This window comes from Eubalaena glacialis, chromosome 19, assembly GCF_028564815.1.
Source record: "Eubalaena glacialis isolate mEubGla1 chromosome 19, mEubGla1.1.hap2.+ XY, whole genome shotgun sequence".
Taxonomy (NCBI): domain Eukaryota; kingdom Metazoa; phylum Chordata; class Mammalia; order Artiodactyla; family Balaenidae; genus Eubalaena; species Eubalaena glacialis.
Window position 1 is genome coordinate 21,656,455 of NC_083734.1, and position 20,114 is coordinate 21,676,568.

At 48.4% G+C, this 20,114-nt stretch overlaps 1 protein-coding gene across 3 annotated transcripts in view; it reads left to right on the top strand.

Moving 5' to 3' along the window:
• Positions 1–2,123: 2,123 nt before the first annotated feature.
• The window catches only part of UNC45B (unc-45 myosin chaperone B), a 29,358-nt gene continuing 11,367 nt past the window's right edge, over positions 2,124–20,114 (top strand). For all 3 annotated transcript variants that reach the window (XM_061177163.1, XM_061177164.1, XM_061177165.1), the window contains exons 1-9: positions 2,124–2,291; positions 2,878–2,914; positions 4,109–4,284; positions 5,853–5,942; positions 8,638–8,805; positions 9,391–9,559; positions 13,065–13,235; positions 16,069–16,240; positions 19,006–19,306. In XM_061177163.1, coding sequence (XP_061033146.1) covers positions 2,124–2,291; positions 2,878–2,914; positions 4,109–4,284; positions 5,853–5,942; positions 8,638–8,805; positions 9,391–9,559; positions 13,065–13,235; positions 16,069–16,240; positions 19,006–19,306 — 1,452 coding nt within the window. The remainder of the gene's footprint in view (positions 2,292–2,877; positions 2,915–4,108; positions 4,285–5,852; positions 5,943–8,637; positions 8,806–9,390; positions 9,560–13,064; positions 13,236–16,068; positions 16,241–19,005; positions 19,307–20,114) is intronic.

Genomic DNA, 20,114 nt, shown 5'->3' on the forward strand with positions numbered 1-20,114 from the left:
AGAACTAAGAGCAGAATCTAGTGTGAGTGATCCCACCTATGCTTTTTTTCCTGCAGTTATCTTTCTCAGTTTGAAGATATAGGGGAGAGGATGACAGAATGGTAGTAAGTGAAGCAAAGCATCAGCACAAAGACTTCATTCATTCATTCATTTAGGAACATGCATTGGGCACTGATTCTTCCAGGCTCTGTGCCAGGGGAAATCAAACTGCATGAGATGCTATCCTTGCCCTCTGGGAGGGTGCCCACAGCCCAGGCTCAGAGACACAGAAATGCGGGAGAATTCTGAATCCAAGTAGGGACAACCTCATAAATTTCTCTTAGGAACCCTCAGTCGGATGAGGAGAAACAATTCCTGCCCCAGGGGAGACCCTCTCTGGTGACGAATACATAGTTGTTTTTTTCTTAATTAAAAAATTTTAATTTAATTAAAATTTTAACATCGAGGTATAGTTGATTTACAATATTATATAAGTTTCAGGTGCACAACATAGAGATTCACAGTTTTGGGGGGGTTTTTTGTTTTTGTTTTTTGGCCGCGTGGAGCCACATGCAGGATCTTAGTTCCCTGAACAGGGATCAAACCCGTGCCCCCTGCAGTGGGAGCGCGGAGTCTTAACCCCTGGACTGCCAGGGAAGTCCCTGATTCACAGTTTTTAGTGAATACATAGCTCTTGTCCCAGGAAGACCCCCTTCTGATGAGGGGGACTCCGCAAGTCCCAGTCAGTTAGGGGGCACAGTCCTTGGTCTCAGGGAATTCCCAGGTTGCCCCAGCTCTTGCTGTGGGAGAAGATTTCAGTCTGGTGGGGGATGAACAGAGCCTGTCCTCTGGGAGCTCCCAGTCTGATGGGAGAGAGAGGCTGAATATAGCCGCTCCATACAGACGGGGAGGAACCACAGAAGAGGTGCAGAGTGGAACAAACAAACATCCCACTTCCACTAAAGTGAGATAGCAAGCCCATGGGTCTTTCTGAAAAGCAAGGACATTTTCAACAGGTGGAAGGGGTAGGGGAGTTGTGGCCAAGGGGAAGAGGGGAAGGAACATTCTTCCTTCTTCCCTCCTCCCTCCAGAAGGGCATTTCTGGATGTCTCCAGTTGGTCTGGGACCTGGGCAGCTGCTCTGTGTGTCCAAGTCCGCCAGCCCCTCAGCTGTCACTCTGCTCCCAAAATAGCAGTGGTGTGGGGGAGGGGAGAGGAGGTCGTTTATCTGGGATGGAGTTGGACAAGCGGCATTAGAGCCGTGCCGAGGGAGGGAGGGTGCGCTGGGGGGTTCCCGTCTCTCTGGATCTTTCTCTCACTCTTTGGGGTATGAGTGCCTGAGCCCCCAGGACCGCCCCTGAGCGGGGTGCTGGGGCAGAGGTTAGTCAGAACCTCCACGTGGTAATGACTGTCCAGTCTGGGGAGAGGGAGGGCCCTGAGTATCAGTGACAGACTCCAGGGGCACCTGCCCCTGTGGCTAAATATGGTCTGGAGCCACTAGCAGGGCTGATAAAGTCTCCTGGGTAGGGGCTAGGAGGGGCAGACTGACGCTGGCTGGCTGGGGGTTCACACACGCGGGAGCTGCACCCCGGGGAGGACAGACCGAGAACATTGTCCTTGTGAGAACGTGAGCTGGCCTGGAGTGCTCCTTGGACTGGGGAGGGAGAAGGGGCACCCAGAAATTTTAAGGCCTGCGGTGAGAATTCAGGCCCTTGGTGTGTCTAGCTGGGAGGGAGAGAGAGGGAGGAACAGGGAATTTTTTTTTAAATTTTATATTGGAGTATATTTGGTTAACAATGTTGCCTTAGCTTCAGGTGTACAGCAAAGTGATTCAGTTCTGCATATACATGTATCTGTTCTTTTTCAGATTCTTTTCCCATTTAGGTTGTTACATAATATTGAGCAGAGTTCCCTAGGAACAGGGTCTCCGAGACCCCTCTCAACTCGGGCCACGCTCCGAGCAAATGCTGTGATGTCCTTCTGGGCAAAGGATTCACGGGTGCTCGGGGTGGGTCCGTTGCAGGCAGCATCCTCACCTCCCATCCTGGTGGATGGGGCACCTGGGGCTCCAGACCTCAGGCCAGGAACCCACCCTCGGGTCTGGAGGGAGGGGCTGGCCAGACGGAGCTCCTCCTGTCCCCACAGATGGCCGAGGCAGAAGCAGTGCAGCTGAAGGAGGAGGGGAACCGGCATTTCCAGCTCCAGGACTACAAGGCCGCAGCAAAGAGCTATAGCCAAGCCCTGAAGCTGACCAAGGATAAGGCCCTCCTGGCCACACTCTATCGGAACCGGGCAGCCTGTGGCCTGAAAACGGTCTGGGATGAAGAGGGGCAGGGAGCTGAGGGCCAGGGCTAGGATGCAGGGGTGTGGAGGCAGCCCCCTCATCCTGACAGGCACGCCTATCATCCCAGCCCTCTCAATGGACCCCTCAGGTTGGAGAAGGGCGCCTCCCACTGCTTTCTGGTACCCATTGCCTGACCCACTCCTCTGGGAGACAGAAATTCATCCATGGAGATAGTTCTCATCCCACGGGAAGCAGTTTCATGGGAAGTGGCATCATGACAGGGGCTTTTTATAGGTTATTTCGTGGCATTTTAACCACAGACCGTGAGGTCGCTGCTGCTTCCATGCCCATATCGCAGATCACAAACTCAAGACTCAGAGGAGGGCTCAATAACTTCCCCAAGATCTCCAGGTAGTTAGCAGCAGAGCTGGGTTCAAACCCGAGTTTGCCTGATGCCAAAGCTCGTCCACTTTTCCATGCCCAGTGAGGGGCGCTCCCCTGGCCTCTGACAGTGGCAGCTGCCAGCGAGCCCTCTCTCCTTGCCTCGGGGACCCTCTCTGGCTGTCACTGTGTCGGGCCCACATTAACCAAGTTTCCTCCTTCCCCGTTTCTCAGGAGAGCTATGCTCAGGTGGCTTCAGATGCCTCGAGAGGTGAGTCCCCCTCACTCGGACCTTGCCCTCCTTCCCTCCACTTCTGCATCCCTGTTTAGTCTAAGAGGCTCTCGGCACTCGCAGGAATGACCGACTGTATAAACGCCATCCTGGGCATTGTAGGTGGGGCTTCAGATGTACCATCCTTATGTGAAAGGAGAGCTCCAGAAAAGCCATCCCTAAGTCACGTTTTTACATGTTAAATATGCTGGGGCAGCTTCTTTGCTTAGAAGGTTGCTTCCAGAAATCCTTTTGTCACGGTAAGGACACAGCCAGTTTGTTGGAATATGTTCATGGGATGGCGGGGGGAGAGGGCTGGTTCCCAGAGCCAGGGCATCAGCCTGGTCCACTCTGTGGGGACCGGGCTTCCTGAGGGGAAGACGGAGGCACTATTTCATTCCACAGACACTAGGAGGAATAAACATATGTAAATGCTGGCCATGGAGTGCCTCAAGTTCTGAGAGAACTTAGACTTAACAGCACGATCAAAATGGGAACACTTCTCCTGGCTGCATTTTTAGGGCTATAATACGCAGAATGAAGGGGATTCTCCTCTGCAGAGGTCTGTGTTGGGGTTTGATTTGGTCACTTTTTTTAGGAGAAACAGAGATAGTCTGGAGTGAGTTCAGAAGGGAGGGACCCAGCTGGAAAGGGGACTGGAAACACATCCTGTGAAGAGCAGGAAAGTGGCAATATTTAGCTCAGAGAAGGAACTCCCAGGTGGGACAGGGAGCTGCCTTCAAATACCTAAAAGGCTGTCACGAGGAAGAAGGATTGGATTTCATCTCGCGTGTTCCAGGGCTAGACTCAAGACAAAAGGGCAAAGTTACAGGAAGATATGTTTCAGGCGGGAGGAGGGAAGGGCTCTCTGAAGGAGCTGTCTGCCTTGAGAAGGAAGGAGCTCCCGGACTGCTGGAGGTATGCAAGCACCAGCTGGATGAGCCTTTGGCAGGGATCACTGAGCCGAGACTGGAGAGTCAGGAATTAGACAAGATGACCCTTAAGCTCCCTTCCAACCCTGAGACTGTAATTCTTACCGCCTCCCTAACAAAGGGGAGCCTTGGACCAGATAGTCTACATGGATGCATACTCTACAAGGAAGGCACAGAAGCCCTGCAGTTGGGGGCAGCGGTGGGGGAGGGGAAGGTGGTCTGTAGCCCGGCCCCCTGAGGCCTTGCCTGTCCCCCTTGCTAGCCATCGACATCAACTCCTCGGACATCAAGGCTCTGTATCGGCGAAGCCAGGCACTGGAGCACCTGGGGGAGTTGACCCAGGCCTTCAAGGATGTGCAATGCTGTGCCACCCTGGAGCCACAGAACCCGAACTTCCAGGAGACACTGAGGAGGCTCAACGCCAGCATCCAGGAGAAGGTGAGCCGGGCCCCTGCACATAAGCCTTGGCTACCTCTCCCCATTCCTAGTAGGGACCAGTTAGGGGAGCGGGACATCAGGCAGGGCTGGCCTACCTCCACACCCTTGGATGGAGTGGTCACGTGACACAGACAGGCGGGCAGGGACACCTGTCTGTGAGTGATCAGAGATGCCGTGGTGCTTGTTCGAGGGTGCAAGCCAGCCAGGACTAGAACACCAGTCTTTTAAATTCCAGATGGAGGCTTTTTAAAAAACTGCAACTCAGTATGTCTGCACCACGATCTTCCTCTCTGGGAGGACAAAGGCAGCAGGAGAAACCTAGGAACTGGGGGAAGGGTATTGCTGGGGAATGGAGGACAGCCAGGAACCAGTAGGAACAGGGAATCCTTTCTAGGAAAATGGAGTGGGGTCGGGAGAACTTGGACCAGAGATGAGGAATCCTGCACCCTAGTACTGGCTTAGCTACCAATTTTCTGAGGGACCCCTTGGGGTGTTGCTTTCCCCACTGTAAGAGCGGGAAGGTAACTGATCACACAGCTCCTTGCTCCAAGACACAGTAACTTCTTTGTGCCTGGGGCAGCCCCATGGTGGGACCACGTCGTACTGTCCAGGGTGCAGACTCAAGGGCTGACAAAATACAGACTAAGGAGTGATGAAAATAGGTGGCACCGTAGACCAGCAGAAAAAAGCAGTGGGAGGTACAGAAGGAGCTGGCAAGATGGGGGATGATGGATTGGTTAGGTCACTTTATGAAAGCTTCAGAGCACTGGGGTTGGGAGAGTGAGGGATGAGACATTCAAAAATAACAGTTTTAATTTGCTTGAAAAGGTACTTAGAAACTGCTTCAGGTTTCCGATCCTGGAGATATATTTCTGTTCTAGCCCATATATATATTTTAAAATTTATTTTATTTATTTATTTTTGGCTGCATTGGGTTTTCGTTGCTGCACGCGGGCTTTCTCTAGTTGCGGCGAGCAGGGGCTACTCTTCATTGCAGTGCGCGGGCTTCTCACTGTGGTGGCTTCTCTTGTTGAGGAGCACGGGCTCTAGATGCACAGGCTTCAGCAGTTGTGGCACATGGGCTCAGTAGTTGTGGCTCACGGGCTCTAGAGCACAGGCTCAGTAGTTGTGGCACACAGGCTTAGTTGCTCCGAGGCATGTGGGATCTTCCCGGACCAGGGCTTGACCCCGTGTCCCCTGCATTGGCAGGCGGATTCTTAACCACTGCGCCACCAGGGAAGCCCTTTAGTCCATATTAAAATGTCTAATAGCTAATTGTTTACTAGACTTCAAAACTGGGGTGATGATCCTTTGCCTTCCAAGACTTGTGAAGACCAAATGGGACGGCGAATGTAACTAGACTGTCAGCTTTGTGGGGCAAGGGCTTGACTTTGTTCTCCATTCTATACAGTGTCTGACTCGTAGTAGTTGTTCAGTAAATGTTTGTTGAATGAATGAATGATGGAGGGAGACAGGAAGCTATTAATTGAGATGAACTTTATGTGGAGCCGGCTGGAATGACGTGGACCCCTGCCTGCCTTCTTCCCCACTCCCTCCTCTCCCCTCAGCTCCGTGTGCAGTACTCCACAGACTCGAGGGTACAGAACATGTTTGAGATTCTCCTGGACGGAAACAGTGAAGCTGATAAGCTGGAGAAGGTGGGTGCTGGGCCGGCAGCGGGTGCTCTTGGGACCTGCCAGGTAACTGTGCTTCCGCTGCAGACTCTGCTCCTGTGTCTGGGCGGTAAGGCCGCCGACAGGTTGCAGGCCAGGGAGGCGGCTCCTTGGAGAAAGTAAACAAAATTGATTTTGATATTTTAAAACATTGCATTAAATACAAATTTATTAAATGCATTGCATTTACAAATTTATTAAATTTATTTACGTATTACATATTACATACAAATTTATTAAATTTATTAAATGCATTGCATTTATCTTGATTACAGAGGTTTTTGGTGCCCCGTAAATTTTGCACCCAAGGTGTATTTCTTGCCTCACCCTACTTTTGGCCCTGAGAAACAATGACACATTAAAATAATGTTTTATTCCATTTCAAAACATTGCAACAAGTCATTCTGAAATATGAAAATCTTTATTCAGAATACCATCCTCTTAGCCAAGTTTGCTGCATTTTTTAAATGTTTCTAGGGACGTCCCTAGTGGTCCAGTGGTTAAGACTGCGCTCCCAACGCAGGGTGCCCGGGTTCAATCCCTGGTCAGAGAACTAGATCCCACATGCGTGCTACAACTAAAAGAGTTCGCATGCCACAACTAAGGAGCCCATGTGCCGCAACTAATAAGCCGGTGAGCCCCAACTAAGGAACCCCCTGCTGCAACTAAGACCCGGTGCAAACAAATAAATTAATTAATTAAATAAATTTTAAAAAATAAAATGTTTCTAGTCCTTCACAGGGAAAAAAAAAAGAATATCTGAATATTTATAAGAACTTGGCAGACAATGCCTGGGGAATTTTTGTTAGTTTAATGGTCAGTAAGTTCATATAATATGCAGCTATCTTTTATAGCAAACTCTTATGAGGACTTGAGTTGTTATAGATAAAAGTGGTTCGAGAAGTACAAAGCCCTTGACTGACAGAGCGATGACGGTTCAGCTCATGCTTGCCTGGAATTCTCTAATCAGCCTCCCTACCTATTTGTCTACCTCCTCCTTTTCCTGCCTCATGAGTTCTTTGCCCAACCCCAGGGTCTCAGGTCCTGTTCAAGGCCTCCTCTCCAGATCTGGGGCCTTTTAAGGAATTTCGATCCTCAGTTGGTTGCCTGTGGTTAAGGAGGGCCGACTGTACTACGCCATTTTATATAAGGGACTTGAGCATCCATGGATTTTGTTATCCGCGGGGGTCCTGGAAAAAATCCCCTGCGGATACTGAGGGATGACTGTATATATATCCTCAAGGTGGAAGGCTTTAGGGTGGGAAGACACTTGAAAACCCAGCTCAACTGTCTATTTTTACAGACAGGAATCTGGGGCCCAGAGAGGTGCTATGACTTGCCCAAGGTCACACAGCTAGCATGTGGCAGAATCAGCACTCAAACCCAGGGCTTTCAAATCCCATCTTGTGCTCTCTCTGCCCACAACCTTCAACCTTCCTGAGAACCCCCTGCAACTTCAGATTTCCCTAAACAGATAAACAAACAAACAATGCCAAAACCATATTCGAAGAACATTTTTAATGGAAAAATAATTTCCCATGTGAAATCACTTCACTTCTGTTAGAAGATAAACTGAGACATATAAAAATTCTAAGAATTTATTTGAGCAAAATCTGTTTGAATTGGGCAGCACGAAAACAGAAGTGGTTAGGGGTACTCCACCGACAGGAGCTAGGAAAAAGACTTTTATAGAAAAGAGGTGGAAGCAAAACAAGGGAATTATTTGATTGGCTATAGCTGAAGCAGTTGCATTATTTGGGAAAGGCTCGTTAGCTGTTTGTGATTGGTCATCCTTAAGGTTCGATTTCTTAACCTTGAGGCAATACAGGGTTAGGTTTTGCTTTGTTTTGTGTTTTTTTAAATTGAAGTATAGTTGATTTGCAATGTTGTGTTAATTTCTGCTGTACAGCCAAGTGTGGTTTGGGTTTGCTTACTTAGTCGCTTAGGCATTGAAGCCACCTCCTTGTTTAATTAATTTAACATTTCCCTACCTTTTTAAAGTCCTTATCCACAAGCATATATACACAGGTTTATTTTACCATAAGTGCAATCAGAGTGAACCTGTGATTCTGTTTCTGCTTACCAATGTGTTTTCCAAGCTTCTTCTGAGTCTTTTCATTTATGACTTCAATGGCTGCAATATATTTCATCCAGTTGGTCTTTTTTTTTTTTTAAAGCTATTTTTTAATTAATTAATTAATTAATTTATGGCTGTGTTGGGTCTTCGTTTCTGTGCGAGGGCTTTCTCCAGTTGCGGCAAGTGGGGGCCACTCTTCATCGCGGTGCGCGGGCCTCTCACTATCGCGGCCTCTCTTGTTGCAGAGCACAGGCTCCAGACGCGCAGGCTCAGTAGTTGTGGCTCACGGGCCTAGTTGCTCCGCGGCATGTGGGATCTTCCCAGACCAGGGCTCGAACCCGTGTCCCCTGCATTGGCAGGCAGATTCTCAACCACTGTGCCACCAGGGAAGCCCTATCCAGTTGGTCTTTCTTGCAAGTTACTCTGTTTCTTGTTTTGAATTATATTCTTGGGCTATGTTCCCATGAATAGGATTATAGGGCAAAAGAATATAAAAACATTTTGAAGACCTAGTCCTTGCAGCAGCCCCTGCACTTGGCTCCTGGCCAAGGCCTCTGCAGCCGGACTTCCCTCATGACCTTCATTGTTTCCTCCCCCCTTCAGGCGGCCAGAAACCTCATTGTGCTCAGCCGTGAGGAAGCAGGGGCCGAGAGGATCTTCCAGAACAACGGTGTGGCCCTGTTGCTGCAGCTTTTGGACACTAAGAGGCCTGAGCTGATGCTGGCTGCAATACGGACCCTGTCGGGCATGTGTAGTGGCCACCGAGCTAGGGTGAGGGCAGGGGCAGGGTTCGTGGCACGGAGGGCTGCCGGTCCGAGGACCTGGCGTTGCCCTGTGGGCAGGGTGTGGCTGGCATGGATAGACCCTGATACAACGTCTAAAGCGTCTCCCCTCAACCTTGGTGGTATGGCCCCAGATTCAACAGAGATTGATCCTCTTATTTTTTCTTTGAGCTGGGAATGGGTCTGACTAAACAAAGATAAGTTTCTTGAAAGTGGTTTATGTGGAAGAGCTGAATGCAAAGGTTATGACAGTTTACAGTTTTTCATACTAACTCTTCAAAACCCAGTGTGCATTTTACCTCACAGCACATCTCAATGTGAACTCGCTGCATTACACGTGTTCAATGCCTCCCCTGTGGCGAGTGGCTACTGTATCGGATGGAGCAGCTCTACACCTCTGGAAAGGGGCATGGCTCGTGTCAAGGGCCTTCCCAGGCCACGGGTCCCATGAGGCATTGGCTGCCTGGTCTTCTGTCCCTACTGTACGGGGCAGCTATCACCCACTCCCTAACCTGCAGGGCAGCTGGAAGGGAAGGGCAGCCAGCTGACTGTGCTCCTTGCTGGGGGCATCTAGGCCACAGCGATTCTCCACGCAGTCCGGATAGACCGAATCTGCAGCCTCATGGCCGTGGAGAACAAGGAGCTGCCTCTGACCGTCTGCAACCTGCTCCAGGCCATCATCGACGCTCTGTCTGGGGAGGACAAGCGAGAGCATCGAGGGATGGAAGAGGCCCTGGTTCTGGGTAGGAGACAGTTTTCAGCCTTGGTTCAAGGGGGTGGAGGCAAGGAAGTGTCAGTTACCATCTCAGACTGGGCGTTCCGTGCATGTGGAGGTGGCCTGGTTATATATATATATTTTTTTTTTCAAGGTGCTTTCTTTTTTTTATATATATATAATTTATTTATTTATTTATTTATTGGCTGTGTTGGGTCTTCATTTCTGTGCGAGGGCTTTCTCCAGTTGTGGCGAGCGGGGGCCACTCCTCATCACGGTGCGCGGGCCTCTCACTATCGCGGCCTCTCCTGTTGCGGAGGGAGCACAGGCTCCAGACGCGCAGGCTCAGTAATTGTGGCTCACGGGCCCAGTTGCTCCGCGGCATGTGGGATCTTCCCAGACCAGGGTTTGAACCCGTGTCCCCTGCATTGGCAGGCGGATTCTCAACCACTGCGCCACCAGGGAAGCCCCCTGGTTATATTTTTACATTTATTTTCTGATGATAAAAGTAACAGAGGCACAGCTGCATAATTTACAACAGCTAAAAGGTGGAAGCATCCCAAGTGTCCATCGACGGATGGACGGAGAAACAAAATGTGGTGTCCATCTATACAGTGGAGTATTGTTCGGCCTTAAAAAGGCAGGAAATTCTGACACATGCTACGACATGGAGAAACCTCGAGGACATTATGTTAAGTGAAATAAGCCAGTCACAACAAGACAAATACTGTATGATTCCATGTATATGTGATTTCTAAAACAGTCAAAGTCATAGAAACAGAAAGTAGAATGATGGTTGTCAGGGGCGGGGGAGGAGGAAATAAGGAGTTGTTTGATGGGATAGAGTTTCGGTTTTGCAAGGTGAAAAAAGTTCTGTGGATGGATTGTGATGCTGGTTGCACAACGGTGTTTATGTGCTTAATGCCACTGAACTGCATACTTTAAAATGGTTAAAATGGTAAATTTTATTTTATGCATGTTTTACAACAATTTTTAAAAGTAACAGGGGCTTATGGAGAAATGTGGAAAATTTTAGAAATATGTAAAGATGAAAAAAATCCCAACAACCTGTAATCACCCCTCCAGATAACCACTACTATCACTGCCATGTGTATCCTTCCAGTCTTTTTTCTTTTTTCTATAAAGTATTTTATTTATTTTTTAATTAATTAATTAATTATTTTCTGGGCCTGCGTTGGGTCTTCATTGCTGCGTGAGGGCTTTCTCTAGTTGCTGTGAGCGGGGGCTACTCTTCATCACGGTGCACGGGCTTCTCATTGCGGTGGCTTCTCTTGTTGTGGAGCACGGGCTCTAGGCGCGCGGGCTTCAGTAGTTGTGGCTCGCGGGCTCTAGAGCGCAGGCTCAGTAGTTGTGGCGCACGGGCTTAGTTGCTCTGCGGCATGTGGGATCTTCCCAGACCAGGGCTCGAACCCGCGTCCCCTGCATTGGCAGGCGCATTCTTAACCACTGTGCCACCAGGGAAGTCCCCCTTCCAATCTTTCTTCTATCCATCCATATAAATATCTATTTAACAAAGTTGGGATTCAGCTATGGATATTTTTGTGTTTTTCTCCTTTCTGAGCATTATATTACTATTGCATACCGTTTAATATTCTTAAAGAGGATTCCTTTTCACTTGAATAATTATTAATTTAACATTTGTCTCATTCCTGCATATATGCACATACAAACTCAGGCTTCTTCCTGTATATCCAGGTCCTAGACATCATTTTAGAACTTCCTGCTCTGGCTGGGAAGGTCACAGAGGCAGGTTCACTCATAGAAAGCTTGATCTTAAATAATTTCATTACATGCCATTGTATGGATATATCATAACTCATCAATCAGCTCTATATTGTTGGAGATTTAGATTGCCTTTAATTTCGTACTTATAAAAAACACTTCAGTAGCCATTCTTAACATAAACCTATGTTTGCATTTGTAATTATTTTCTTGGAACAAATTCCTAGAAATGGGAGTACTAAGTCAAATGCTATGAACATAACTAAAGCTCTTTCACTTCCTTACTTTCGAACTCCTTTTGAGAGGGTGCATCAATTTTTACTCTCACCAAGTGATGATAAGAGTTCCAGCCTCAAATCATTCTCACCAGATTCAAATACAATCATTCTTAAAGATATTTTCTTATTCAGTAGGTAATAATTATCTGTTTGAATTTTAAAAATTTATGAATTAGACATTATTTTTCCTTATCCTTATTAGCCATTTGGATTTCTTTGTCTTCAAATGGTTTGTTCATGTTGTTATCTATTTCCTCTGTTGGAGTAACAGTGTTTTTCTTATTGATTCCTAAGAGCTCTTTGTGTATTAGTAATTAACCCACTTGGAGTCTTGAATTCTTGATGTGGTTCTGACTTACTATGGTAGGGATCCTTTTCTGCACTAGAATTATTGGAGGGTCCAACATGGCTTCACTCGGATGGCTGGTGGTTAACTGGAGATGCTGGCCAGGGTATCTTGGTTTTACTCCTTGTAGCCTCTCTGGTGGGCAGCTTGGGTTTCTATGTAATGTGGTGGCTGCATTTTGAATGGACAGCCCCAATGTGTAACTGCTTTTAAGCCTCTGAGTGTACCGTAAGGTCACATGAGCAATCCAGGGCCAGTGTGGGAAGGGACTCCCCAAGAGCATGAATACTGAGAGGTGTGGTTCATTGGGGGCCACAACTTCCTCCGGAGGGAGTGAGCTGTTGGACATCTCTGCTAAAGAATTCTTCCATATATTGATTTCAAATCTGTCTCCTTGTGGTCCCACTCACTTCTGGTCCCAGTTCTGCCCTGTGGAGCCTCACAGAATAAGTCTGTTATCTCACGCTCATGACATACTTTTATCTGAAGACAAGCTATCATGTACATTTGTGTCTTTCCTTCTCCAGTTAGATAGCCCCGTTCCTTCATCATTTATTTATATAACATGGTTTGGAGATCTTTCCTTTTCTACCTGTCTGCCTGCTTGCCTTTGGGCTACAATCCAGAATGAGGACAAAAATCTCCAAGTTCCAGAGAGTTCAGACGGCAAAAGCAGGAGGAGGCATTTGCCTTTAAGATCCCCAGTGGGCAGGGAAGACCTGGCATCCCAGGCAAAGGCTTGAATTTCAGGCTCCCAGCATGTCTGGATCTGCGGGGAGTAAAATGTCTGTAAGGAGTGTAAATTTCCTTTCTGGAAAACATTTAATTAAATCAGTGTATTAAAAACTGCACGAAGCACCTTTGGATCCCTGCCCATCGTTGCCTGGGAGTGAAGAACTTTCTAAGAACCAGACCTGTTCAAGAATGGAATGGGCTGCCATAGAAGTCAGTGTTCAGAGTGGCTGGAGGACTCCTTGGGGGTGTTGTCTAGAGATCTCCCTCCCTTTTTTGGAGTGAGATACTATACTCTCTTGGGAAATTCCAAAATCTGGGAAGCAGTGGATTCAATATTTCCAGAGTCCTTCCAGAAGCCTCTGCCATCCCTGGTCCTATATACCTGAGACGCCCTGGTCCTCTCTATTTACCCCTGTCCTCTCCTTCCTCAGACACCAAGAAGGACCGGAAGCAGATCACCAACCACCTGCTTGACATGCTGGTCAGTAAGAAGGTGTCTGGCCAGGGCAGGGATCAGGCCCTGAACCTGCTCAGTAAGAACGTCCCCAGGAAGGACCTCGCCATTCATGACAACTCACGCACCATCTATGTGGTGGATAACGGTGAGGAGGTGGGAGGGTCTGGGGCTCATGCCAGCCTTTCCAGTGGGCACCAGGGTACCAGGCAACCAGCAGAAGGTGGAAGGGGTGCAGCTCTTGTCTGGGAGAAGTCTTCATTCCCAACTGAAAAGCCAGGAAAAGTCATTAGCATATTAGGATCCACCACTGGGCTGGTGAAGGTGTAGGTCCAGGCTCTGAATTCAGGGCCTGAACACACCCACAACACACTCAAAAACATCTGGGCGGAGTTTCCCGACAAGCGAGGCAAGTGCCAAAAATAAAACAAACAAGACTCTACCAACAAGGGGTAACGTTCCTGAAGTCTCAGGATGGCAAAATACAGGCCTTCCAGAGGGAGAAATGGCACCAGTGTACATTACACAAAGTCCAGTAACAATGTTCCAGGAGGGCTTCCCTGGTGGCGCAGTGGTTGAGAGTCTGCCTGCCAATGCAGGGGACACGGGTTCGAGCCCTGGTCTGGGAGGATCCCACATGCCGCGGAGCAACTGGGCCCGTGAGCCACAATTACTGAGCCTGCGCGTCTGGAGCCTGTGCTCCGCAACAAGAGAGGCCGCGATAGTGAGAGGCCCGCGCACCGCGATGAAGAGTGGCCCCCGCTTGCCGCAACTAGAGAAAGCCCTCGCACAGAAACGAAGACCCAAAACAGCCATAAATAAAATAACTAAATAAAATTAGAAAAAAGAAAATGCTCCCTAAAAAAAAAAAAAAACAATGTTCCAGGAGATAGTCACTAAATTTGTCAGCTCCAGGGCATCACCCCTCTCCTAAATCACCTTGTTCAATTGTTCAAGAATCATACCTGTGGCTTTATGATCTGCTGTGATAAATTCTCCCACAGGTATAATGACATATAGACCAGACCTTGTTCTAAAAGGTTCAAGTCAGCTTTTAGCAGCTTTACCTTTATTCTCTTTTGATATAGCACTTCCCCTGTTTGGTTTTCACAGATCTCAGCAAAGTTCATGTGTAAGTGCTTAGACTTGAACAAATTACTCTAGTGCTTTAACCCTCCCCCTCTCAACACCCTCCCCCCCATCCCAGTTCTGGTCTTCTCTGCATATATTACAAAGGCTGGGCATTGACAATCGACTTCTCTCTGCGCTAGGATTTAGGCCCAACCACACAGTTTATGGGATGGGGGGTGGGTGGGGAGCAATATCTGAAAACTGGGCTGAAGGCTTGGGTAGGGGAGCCACCAGGCAGGGCAGGGGAGGCACCAGGATGTCAAGCCTGAAGTAAGTTTTTGGGTTCAGGGAGGGGCAGACGTGGACAAGGAGGAGGTCCAGAGTGTTCTAGCAGAAGAGAAATGAGATGCTCAAGGCAAGGGCAGAGCGGAAGGGAAGGGTAGGGGGTGAGGCTGGGGAGGTGGAGCCGGTACATTTGATGAAGGCCTTTGAGAGCCAGGCTTGGGGCTTTGGGTTGGTTCATCAGGCCCCTTCCAATGACTCTCCAGCCCTCCCAGTGCTTTTGTGTGTGTGTTAAAATACACAGCACAAAATTTACTGCCAGGCACTTTTATTTTCGATTTTTACATTTTTTAAATTAATTTTTATTGGAATATAGTTGCTTTACAATGTTGTGTTAGTTTCTGCTGTACAGCAAAATGAATCGGCTATGCATATACACGTCAGGCACTTTTAATTCCCTGCCACATCCAGAGTTTCATGCCTCCCAATGTTTACCTAGGATGTTCCCCCTCCCATTTACCTGTCCCACCCAAGGTCTGACCAACTCCTAGCCACCTCTACAACCTGGCTCTGAAATCAAGCTATTGTCCCCGAAGCAGTGTAGTATAACAGTTAACATCGTGGGCTCTGAAATCAGACATTGCTGGGAGAGGGTTGCTGCTATGTCACTTGCCAGTTATGTGATCTTGGGCAAGTTACTTGGCTTCTCCACATCTTGGTTTTCTGCTCTGATCGATGGCGATAATGATTCATACTAACCAGTAGGGTCAATGTTAGGATTAAATGAGATAATGTATAGAAATCTCTTGGCACATAGTAAGTGCTCCAAATAACTTGAAACTCTTGCTTTGTTGGAGTGAATCACACTATTTGCGGTGTCACTGTTCTGTCCTTATTTACACCTTATTGTAATCTTTATACATCTGTCTTCCCTTCCTTGTATTGTGAGCTTTTTGATGTCAGGATTGTCTTTTATTTTGGTAGCCAGTACCTAAAAGGTGGTTGTTTATTTGTTCACTTATTCATTCATTTATTCAACAAATACTTAATGGTTGAATTAGCCTGGTGGGTAATAGGAAGCCATTGAAGTTTCTTCAACAGAAGAGAAGAGAAGGGATAATACCATGAATAGTAAATGTTATATTTACTAAACAAATAATAAATATTTATTGAGTGTCATGATGTGCCTGGAATGGCACTAGGCAGTTGCCATACATTATCTCACTGAATCCTCAAACTCTATGAGGAAGGTAGTATTGTTCCCATTTTACAAAAAAAGAAACTGAAGCCTGGGGAAAAGAGAGCATAAAATAGTATTTGAGGAAGATTATACATCAACCCACAGCATGTTAGCACTGGTAGAGTCCTCTGAGATCAACTAGTCCTGACTTTGTAAATGTTGAAAACAGAAGCCCATAACGGGAGGCTAATTGCTCAGGTCGGGGCAGAGTCAGGGGTAGAACCTGGGTCTCTTGGCCCCATCCCAGTGCCCTTCACGTTGGATAAGCTACCTGCTGCCTAAAGGCAGGCCGCAGAGCTCTGGTGATAAAACAGGACTGAGCGAGAAGGAGCGTTTGTGAGGACAGAGCCCGGCAAGCATCTTACACTTGCTGCTGTCTGTCCTGCAGGCCTGAGGAAGATCCTGAAGGTAGTGGGGCAGGTTCCAGATCTGCCATCCTGCTTGCCCCTGACTGACAACACCCGAATGCTGGCCTCCATCCTCATCAACAAGCTCTACGACGACCTGCGCTGTGACCCGGAGCGGGATAACTTCCGCAACATCTGTGAGGAGTACATCACGTGAGTTTCCTGGAGGGTCGAGTAACTGAAAGTGTGGGACCGGTTGCTCTAAAGCCGGTAAAGAGGCAAAGCTGGTGGAAAGGAAAAGTCTGCTTTATTTTGGAGGCTGGAAACCTGGGGGTGGGAGGAGGGCAGATGCCTGTCCAAAGGCTGACTCCCCCCACCGCCCCACCAGACAATCAGGGGGCAAGAGCTTTCATAGACAGAGGGAGGCGGCTACAGGCAGAAACAGCACAGTCAGCTCTGACAGTCATCTTGAAATTAGTCATGCAGTGGTCGGATCAGTATCATCTTGATTGTTTTAGGTACAGTTAGTCTTTAGTTCCAGGGTCAATTTGTTCCCATTTCTTTGAGGCCAGTTCTCAGAATTGTGGCAGCTTATGTCATGGCTACAGCCTGGTCATCATGTAGTTAACTTCTTCCACCTGGTGGATGTTTCAGTATCTATAAGACAGTTCACAGGATACGGCTCAGAATATTATCTATAGCCCTTGAGGGGAACTAAAGGCCCTGGACTTCGCTTAATGACTATTTTTATTTGGTCTCCTTTGACTGCTTTCCTTTGTTTCTGCCTTTTCTCACTTCTCTGATTAAACTTGTTTGGCTAAAGGTTTTCCACAGACAAAAGGCAGGCTGAGGACATGGAGAGGGAAGGACCATAGGGTCCTGCTCCGTTTCCGTCGGGCTCTGTATTAGTCATTGATGGCTGTGTAACACATTACCCCCAAATTTAGCAGCTTAAAACAAGAAGTATCATGTGTTATCTCACAATAGGACAGCAGTTTGGCCGAGAGGCGGCTGGGTAGTTCTGGCTTTGGGGCTTACAAATGACAGTCACATGTTGGCCTGGGCTGCCGTCATCCAAAGGCTGGACTGGGGCTGGAAGATCTGCTTCCAAGATGGCGTGTTCAAGTGGCTGGTACATTGGTGCTGGCTCTTGGTGGGAGGCCACGGTTCCTCCCCATGTGGATGTCTCCTCATGGTAGCTGGCTTTCCCCCTCCTTTATTCCAATGATCCTCATACTTGGAAACTATTCAGATTTCTGGGACCCCCCACCCCCGCCACCCCATGACCCAGTAGTCTGGGTTGTGGCTCAGGAAGCTGCATGTTTAAAAAGCACCAGGTGAGTCTTGGGAGGGTGAAGACCCTGGCTTCACTCTGCTTTCCTTTCTCTATTCCATGGGTTGGCAAACTTTTCCTGTAAAGGGCCAGAGAGTAAGTTCAGGTTTTGTGGGACACGTAGGTCTCTATCACAATTTTTCTTTTAAAAAAACCTTGAAAATGTAAAAACTGTTCTCAGCTTCCTGGATTTGGGTTCCAGCGAAGTTGGCTCCATCCTATAGCTTCTCCTGATCCCGACTTTGTGTCACTTAAAGCTCCTCAGGGCCTCTCCGGTCTTCTTCGACCTCAGCTTCAGCGTCCCGGTAACTATCTCCCAGCCAGTCCCCGTTTGAACGAGGCCCCCTCCTGGTCAGACTGTACATGCTGCCTCTGAGGTCACCTGACACTGAGTGGGTAGGGTCACCGCCTTCAACAAATGGTGCCTGAGGCTGCCACTCCCCTCCCCCCTCCAGGGAGGTGCTTCATCAGGGGCCAGGGGCTGGGTGGAGGTTCAGGCACCAGCTGGCATAAGGAACCAGTTTAAAGGGCAGACCCCAACTAATTATGCAAGGCTGGTTCCCCGGCACTGAGTGGGAAGAAGATGAGGCACAGGACACAGATTGTCAGAGCTGGAGGGGCGCCCGGAGCTCCCAAGGCTGATCCCTCTCTCCCAGAGGGACTTGCCCAGTTACCCAGCCAGAGGCAGATGTGGGACCGGAGTCCAGGTCTCTGACTCTTGCTCCACACTCTCTTCTTTCATTTATACACATCTGCATTTGCACTGTGCACATCTGCCCGGATTCCCCACATCAAATCAACCTGGGCAGATCACGGAAGGATCAGAAGGTGTGTCACCTCTGATGTCCTCATACAGAGATCCTCCCGTAGAGTAGATGATAGTAGATTTTGAAAGGAAGGCAGAAACTTCAGGCTCTTCTAGTCTACACCTCACCCCTGACTTGTTAGGGGAAGGGACTGGACCAGACAGGGGATTGACTGGCTCAGGCTACATCGTGACTCAGCTACATGGCAGAGTCAGGTCGTGCGGCAGGCATCATGGTAGCCCTATTGTGCTGTGGTGGCTGCTGTCCTGTCCCACCAGACACCCCAGCTTCTGGGAAGCCTGTTGGCTGACAGCTCTCACCTGTCACCTCTCTTTGGGGACTTGCCTTGGCTGAGGACAGCTGTTCACCCTTCTCAGGGCAGCCAGCATCCAATGACTTGTCCCTCACCCCAACTTGGAACAACTTTGAAGGGAGTCTCGGCTCTGGAACTCTTCGCAAGCTGAGGCTTTGTCATGACTGCATCTCAGTCCAGTGCCTCCCTCCATCCAGGCCTGATTTCTTCCCTTTCCCAACAGGTGTTGATCCCAAGAGCTCTCCCGAATAAACTTCCTGAGTGCCAGTCCCCATCTGAGTGTGCTTCTTGAGGAACACATCTATTACTTCATTTATCCCCATCGTAACTCTGAGAAGTAGTAGTGCTATCCTCAGTTTCCAGATCAAGAAGCTGAGGCTCAGAGAGGTTCAGTGAATTGCCCCAGGTCACACAGCACATGAGTGTTGGATCTAGGATGCAAAAACAAATCTGTCTCTCCCCAAATCTCACACTCCTCCCACTCCCCTTGGCCAGTTCTCTTGACCATGCTGGCCCTCTGTTTTAGGGGCAAGTTTGACCCCCAGGACATGGACAAGAATGTGATTGCCATCCAGACGGTGTCAGGGATCCTGCAGGGCCCCTTTGACCTGGGCAATCAGCTGCTGGGACTGAAAGGAGTGATGGAGATGATGGTGGCTCTGTGCAGCTCAGAGCGTGAGACGGACCAGCTGGTGGCCGTGGAGGCCCTCATCCATGCCTCCACCAAGCTCAGCCGTGCCACATTCATCATCACCAACGGCGTGTCACTGCTCAAAAATATCTACAAGACCACCAAAAATGAGAAGATCAAGATCCGCACGCTGGTGGTGAGTGCGCTGGATACCAGACACTGTGCCGGGCATCAGGGACACCAGAATGAATGAGACGTGGTCCCTGTCCTTGAGGAGACCACACCCTAAGCACCCAGATCCACCCACAGGCCCCTGCAGATCGGGGTGATAAGCAGGAGGCTGTGAGAACGTGGATTCAGGATGGGGGACCCTGCCACGTAACCCTAACAATGATCTCCTCGATGCTTTTGAACGACACAAACACTGATGAGCTTTTGTCCACCAAGTAGTTTCACTGCAAACTCCAAAAATTCAGTTTGTTTCCTTAATCGGTTTCTATATAGCACAGTTAAACCTGCTGCATTGTTTCCATTTTCATTTTATAGAAATAACTTCCTTTTTCTTGACAACAATTACAGTGAAGATTTGAATCATTGATCTGTTTGGTTTTTTCTTTTTTTCGTTCATATCAATTTAAAAAAACCTAATTTTAGCTTCTGCCATTGTGAGTTTTCTCTTATGGAAGACATTTTTTTCCCTAGCAAGAGTCCAATTTTTTCCTGGGTAAAAATCTGCACATCTGAATCTGCCCCCCAACAAAAATATGATTTCACAGACAGTTTTTGTGCCATAAGTTTTATCATTGTGGTTACAGATATGCTTAGTATTATCCTGTGCTGATTTTTCAAAATGATAGACACAAAACATCTACGTGGGCAAAATGGTGGGGGAAAAGGGTAAGTTAAAAACCTCCAGCTTTGTGGGCATCTACCCTAACCTGGAAGCCTCAGGGAAGGCATCTCAGAAAGGTGACACCTGCCCTGAGTTCTGTAGGATGCAGAGA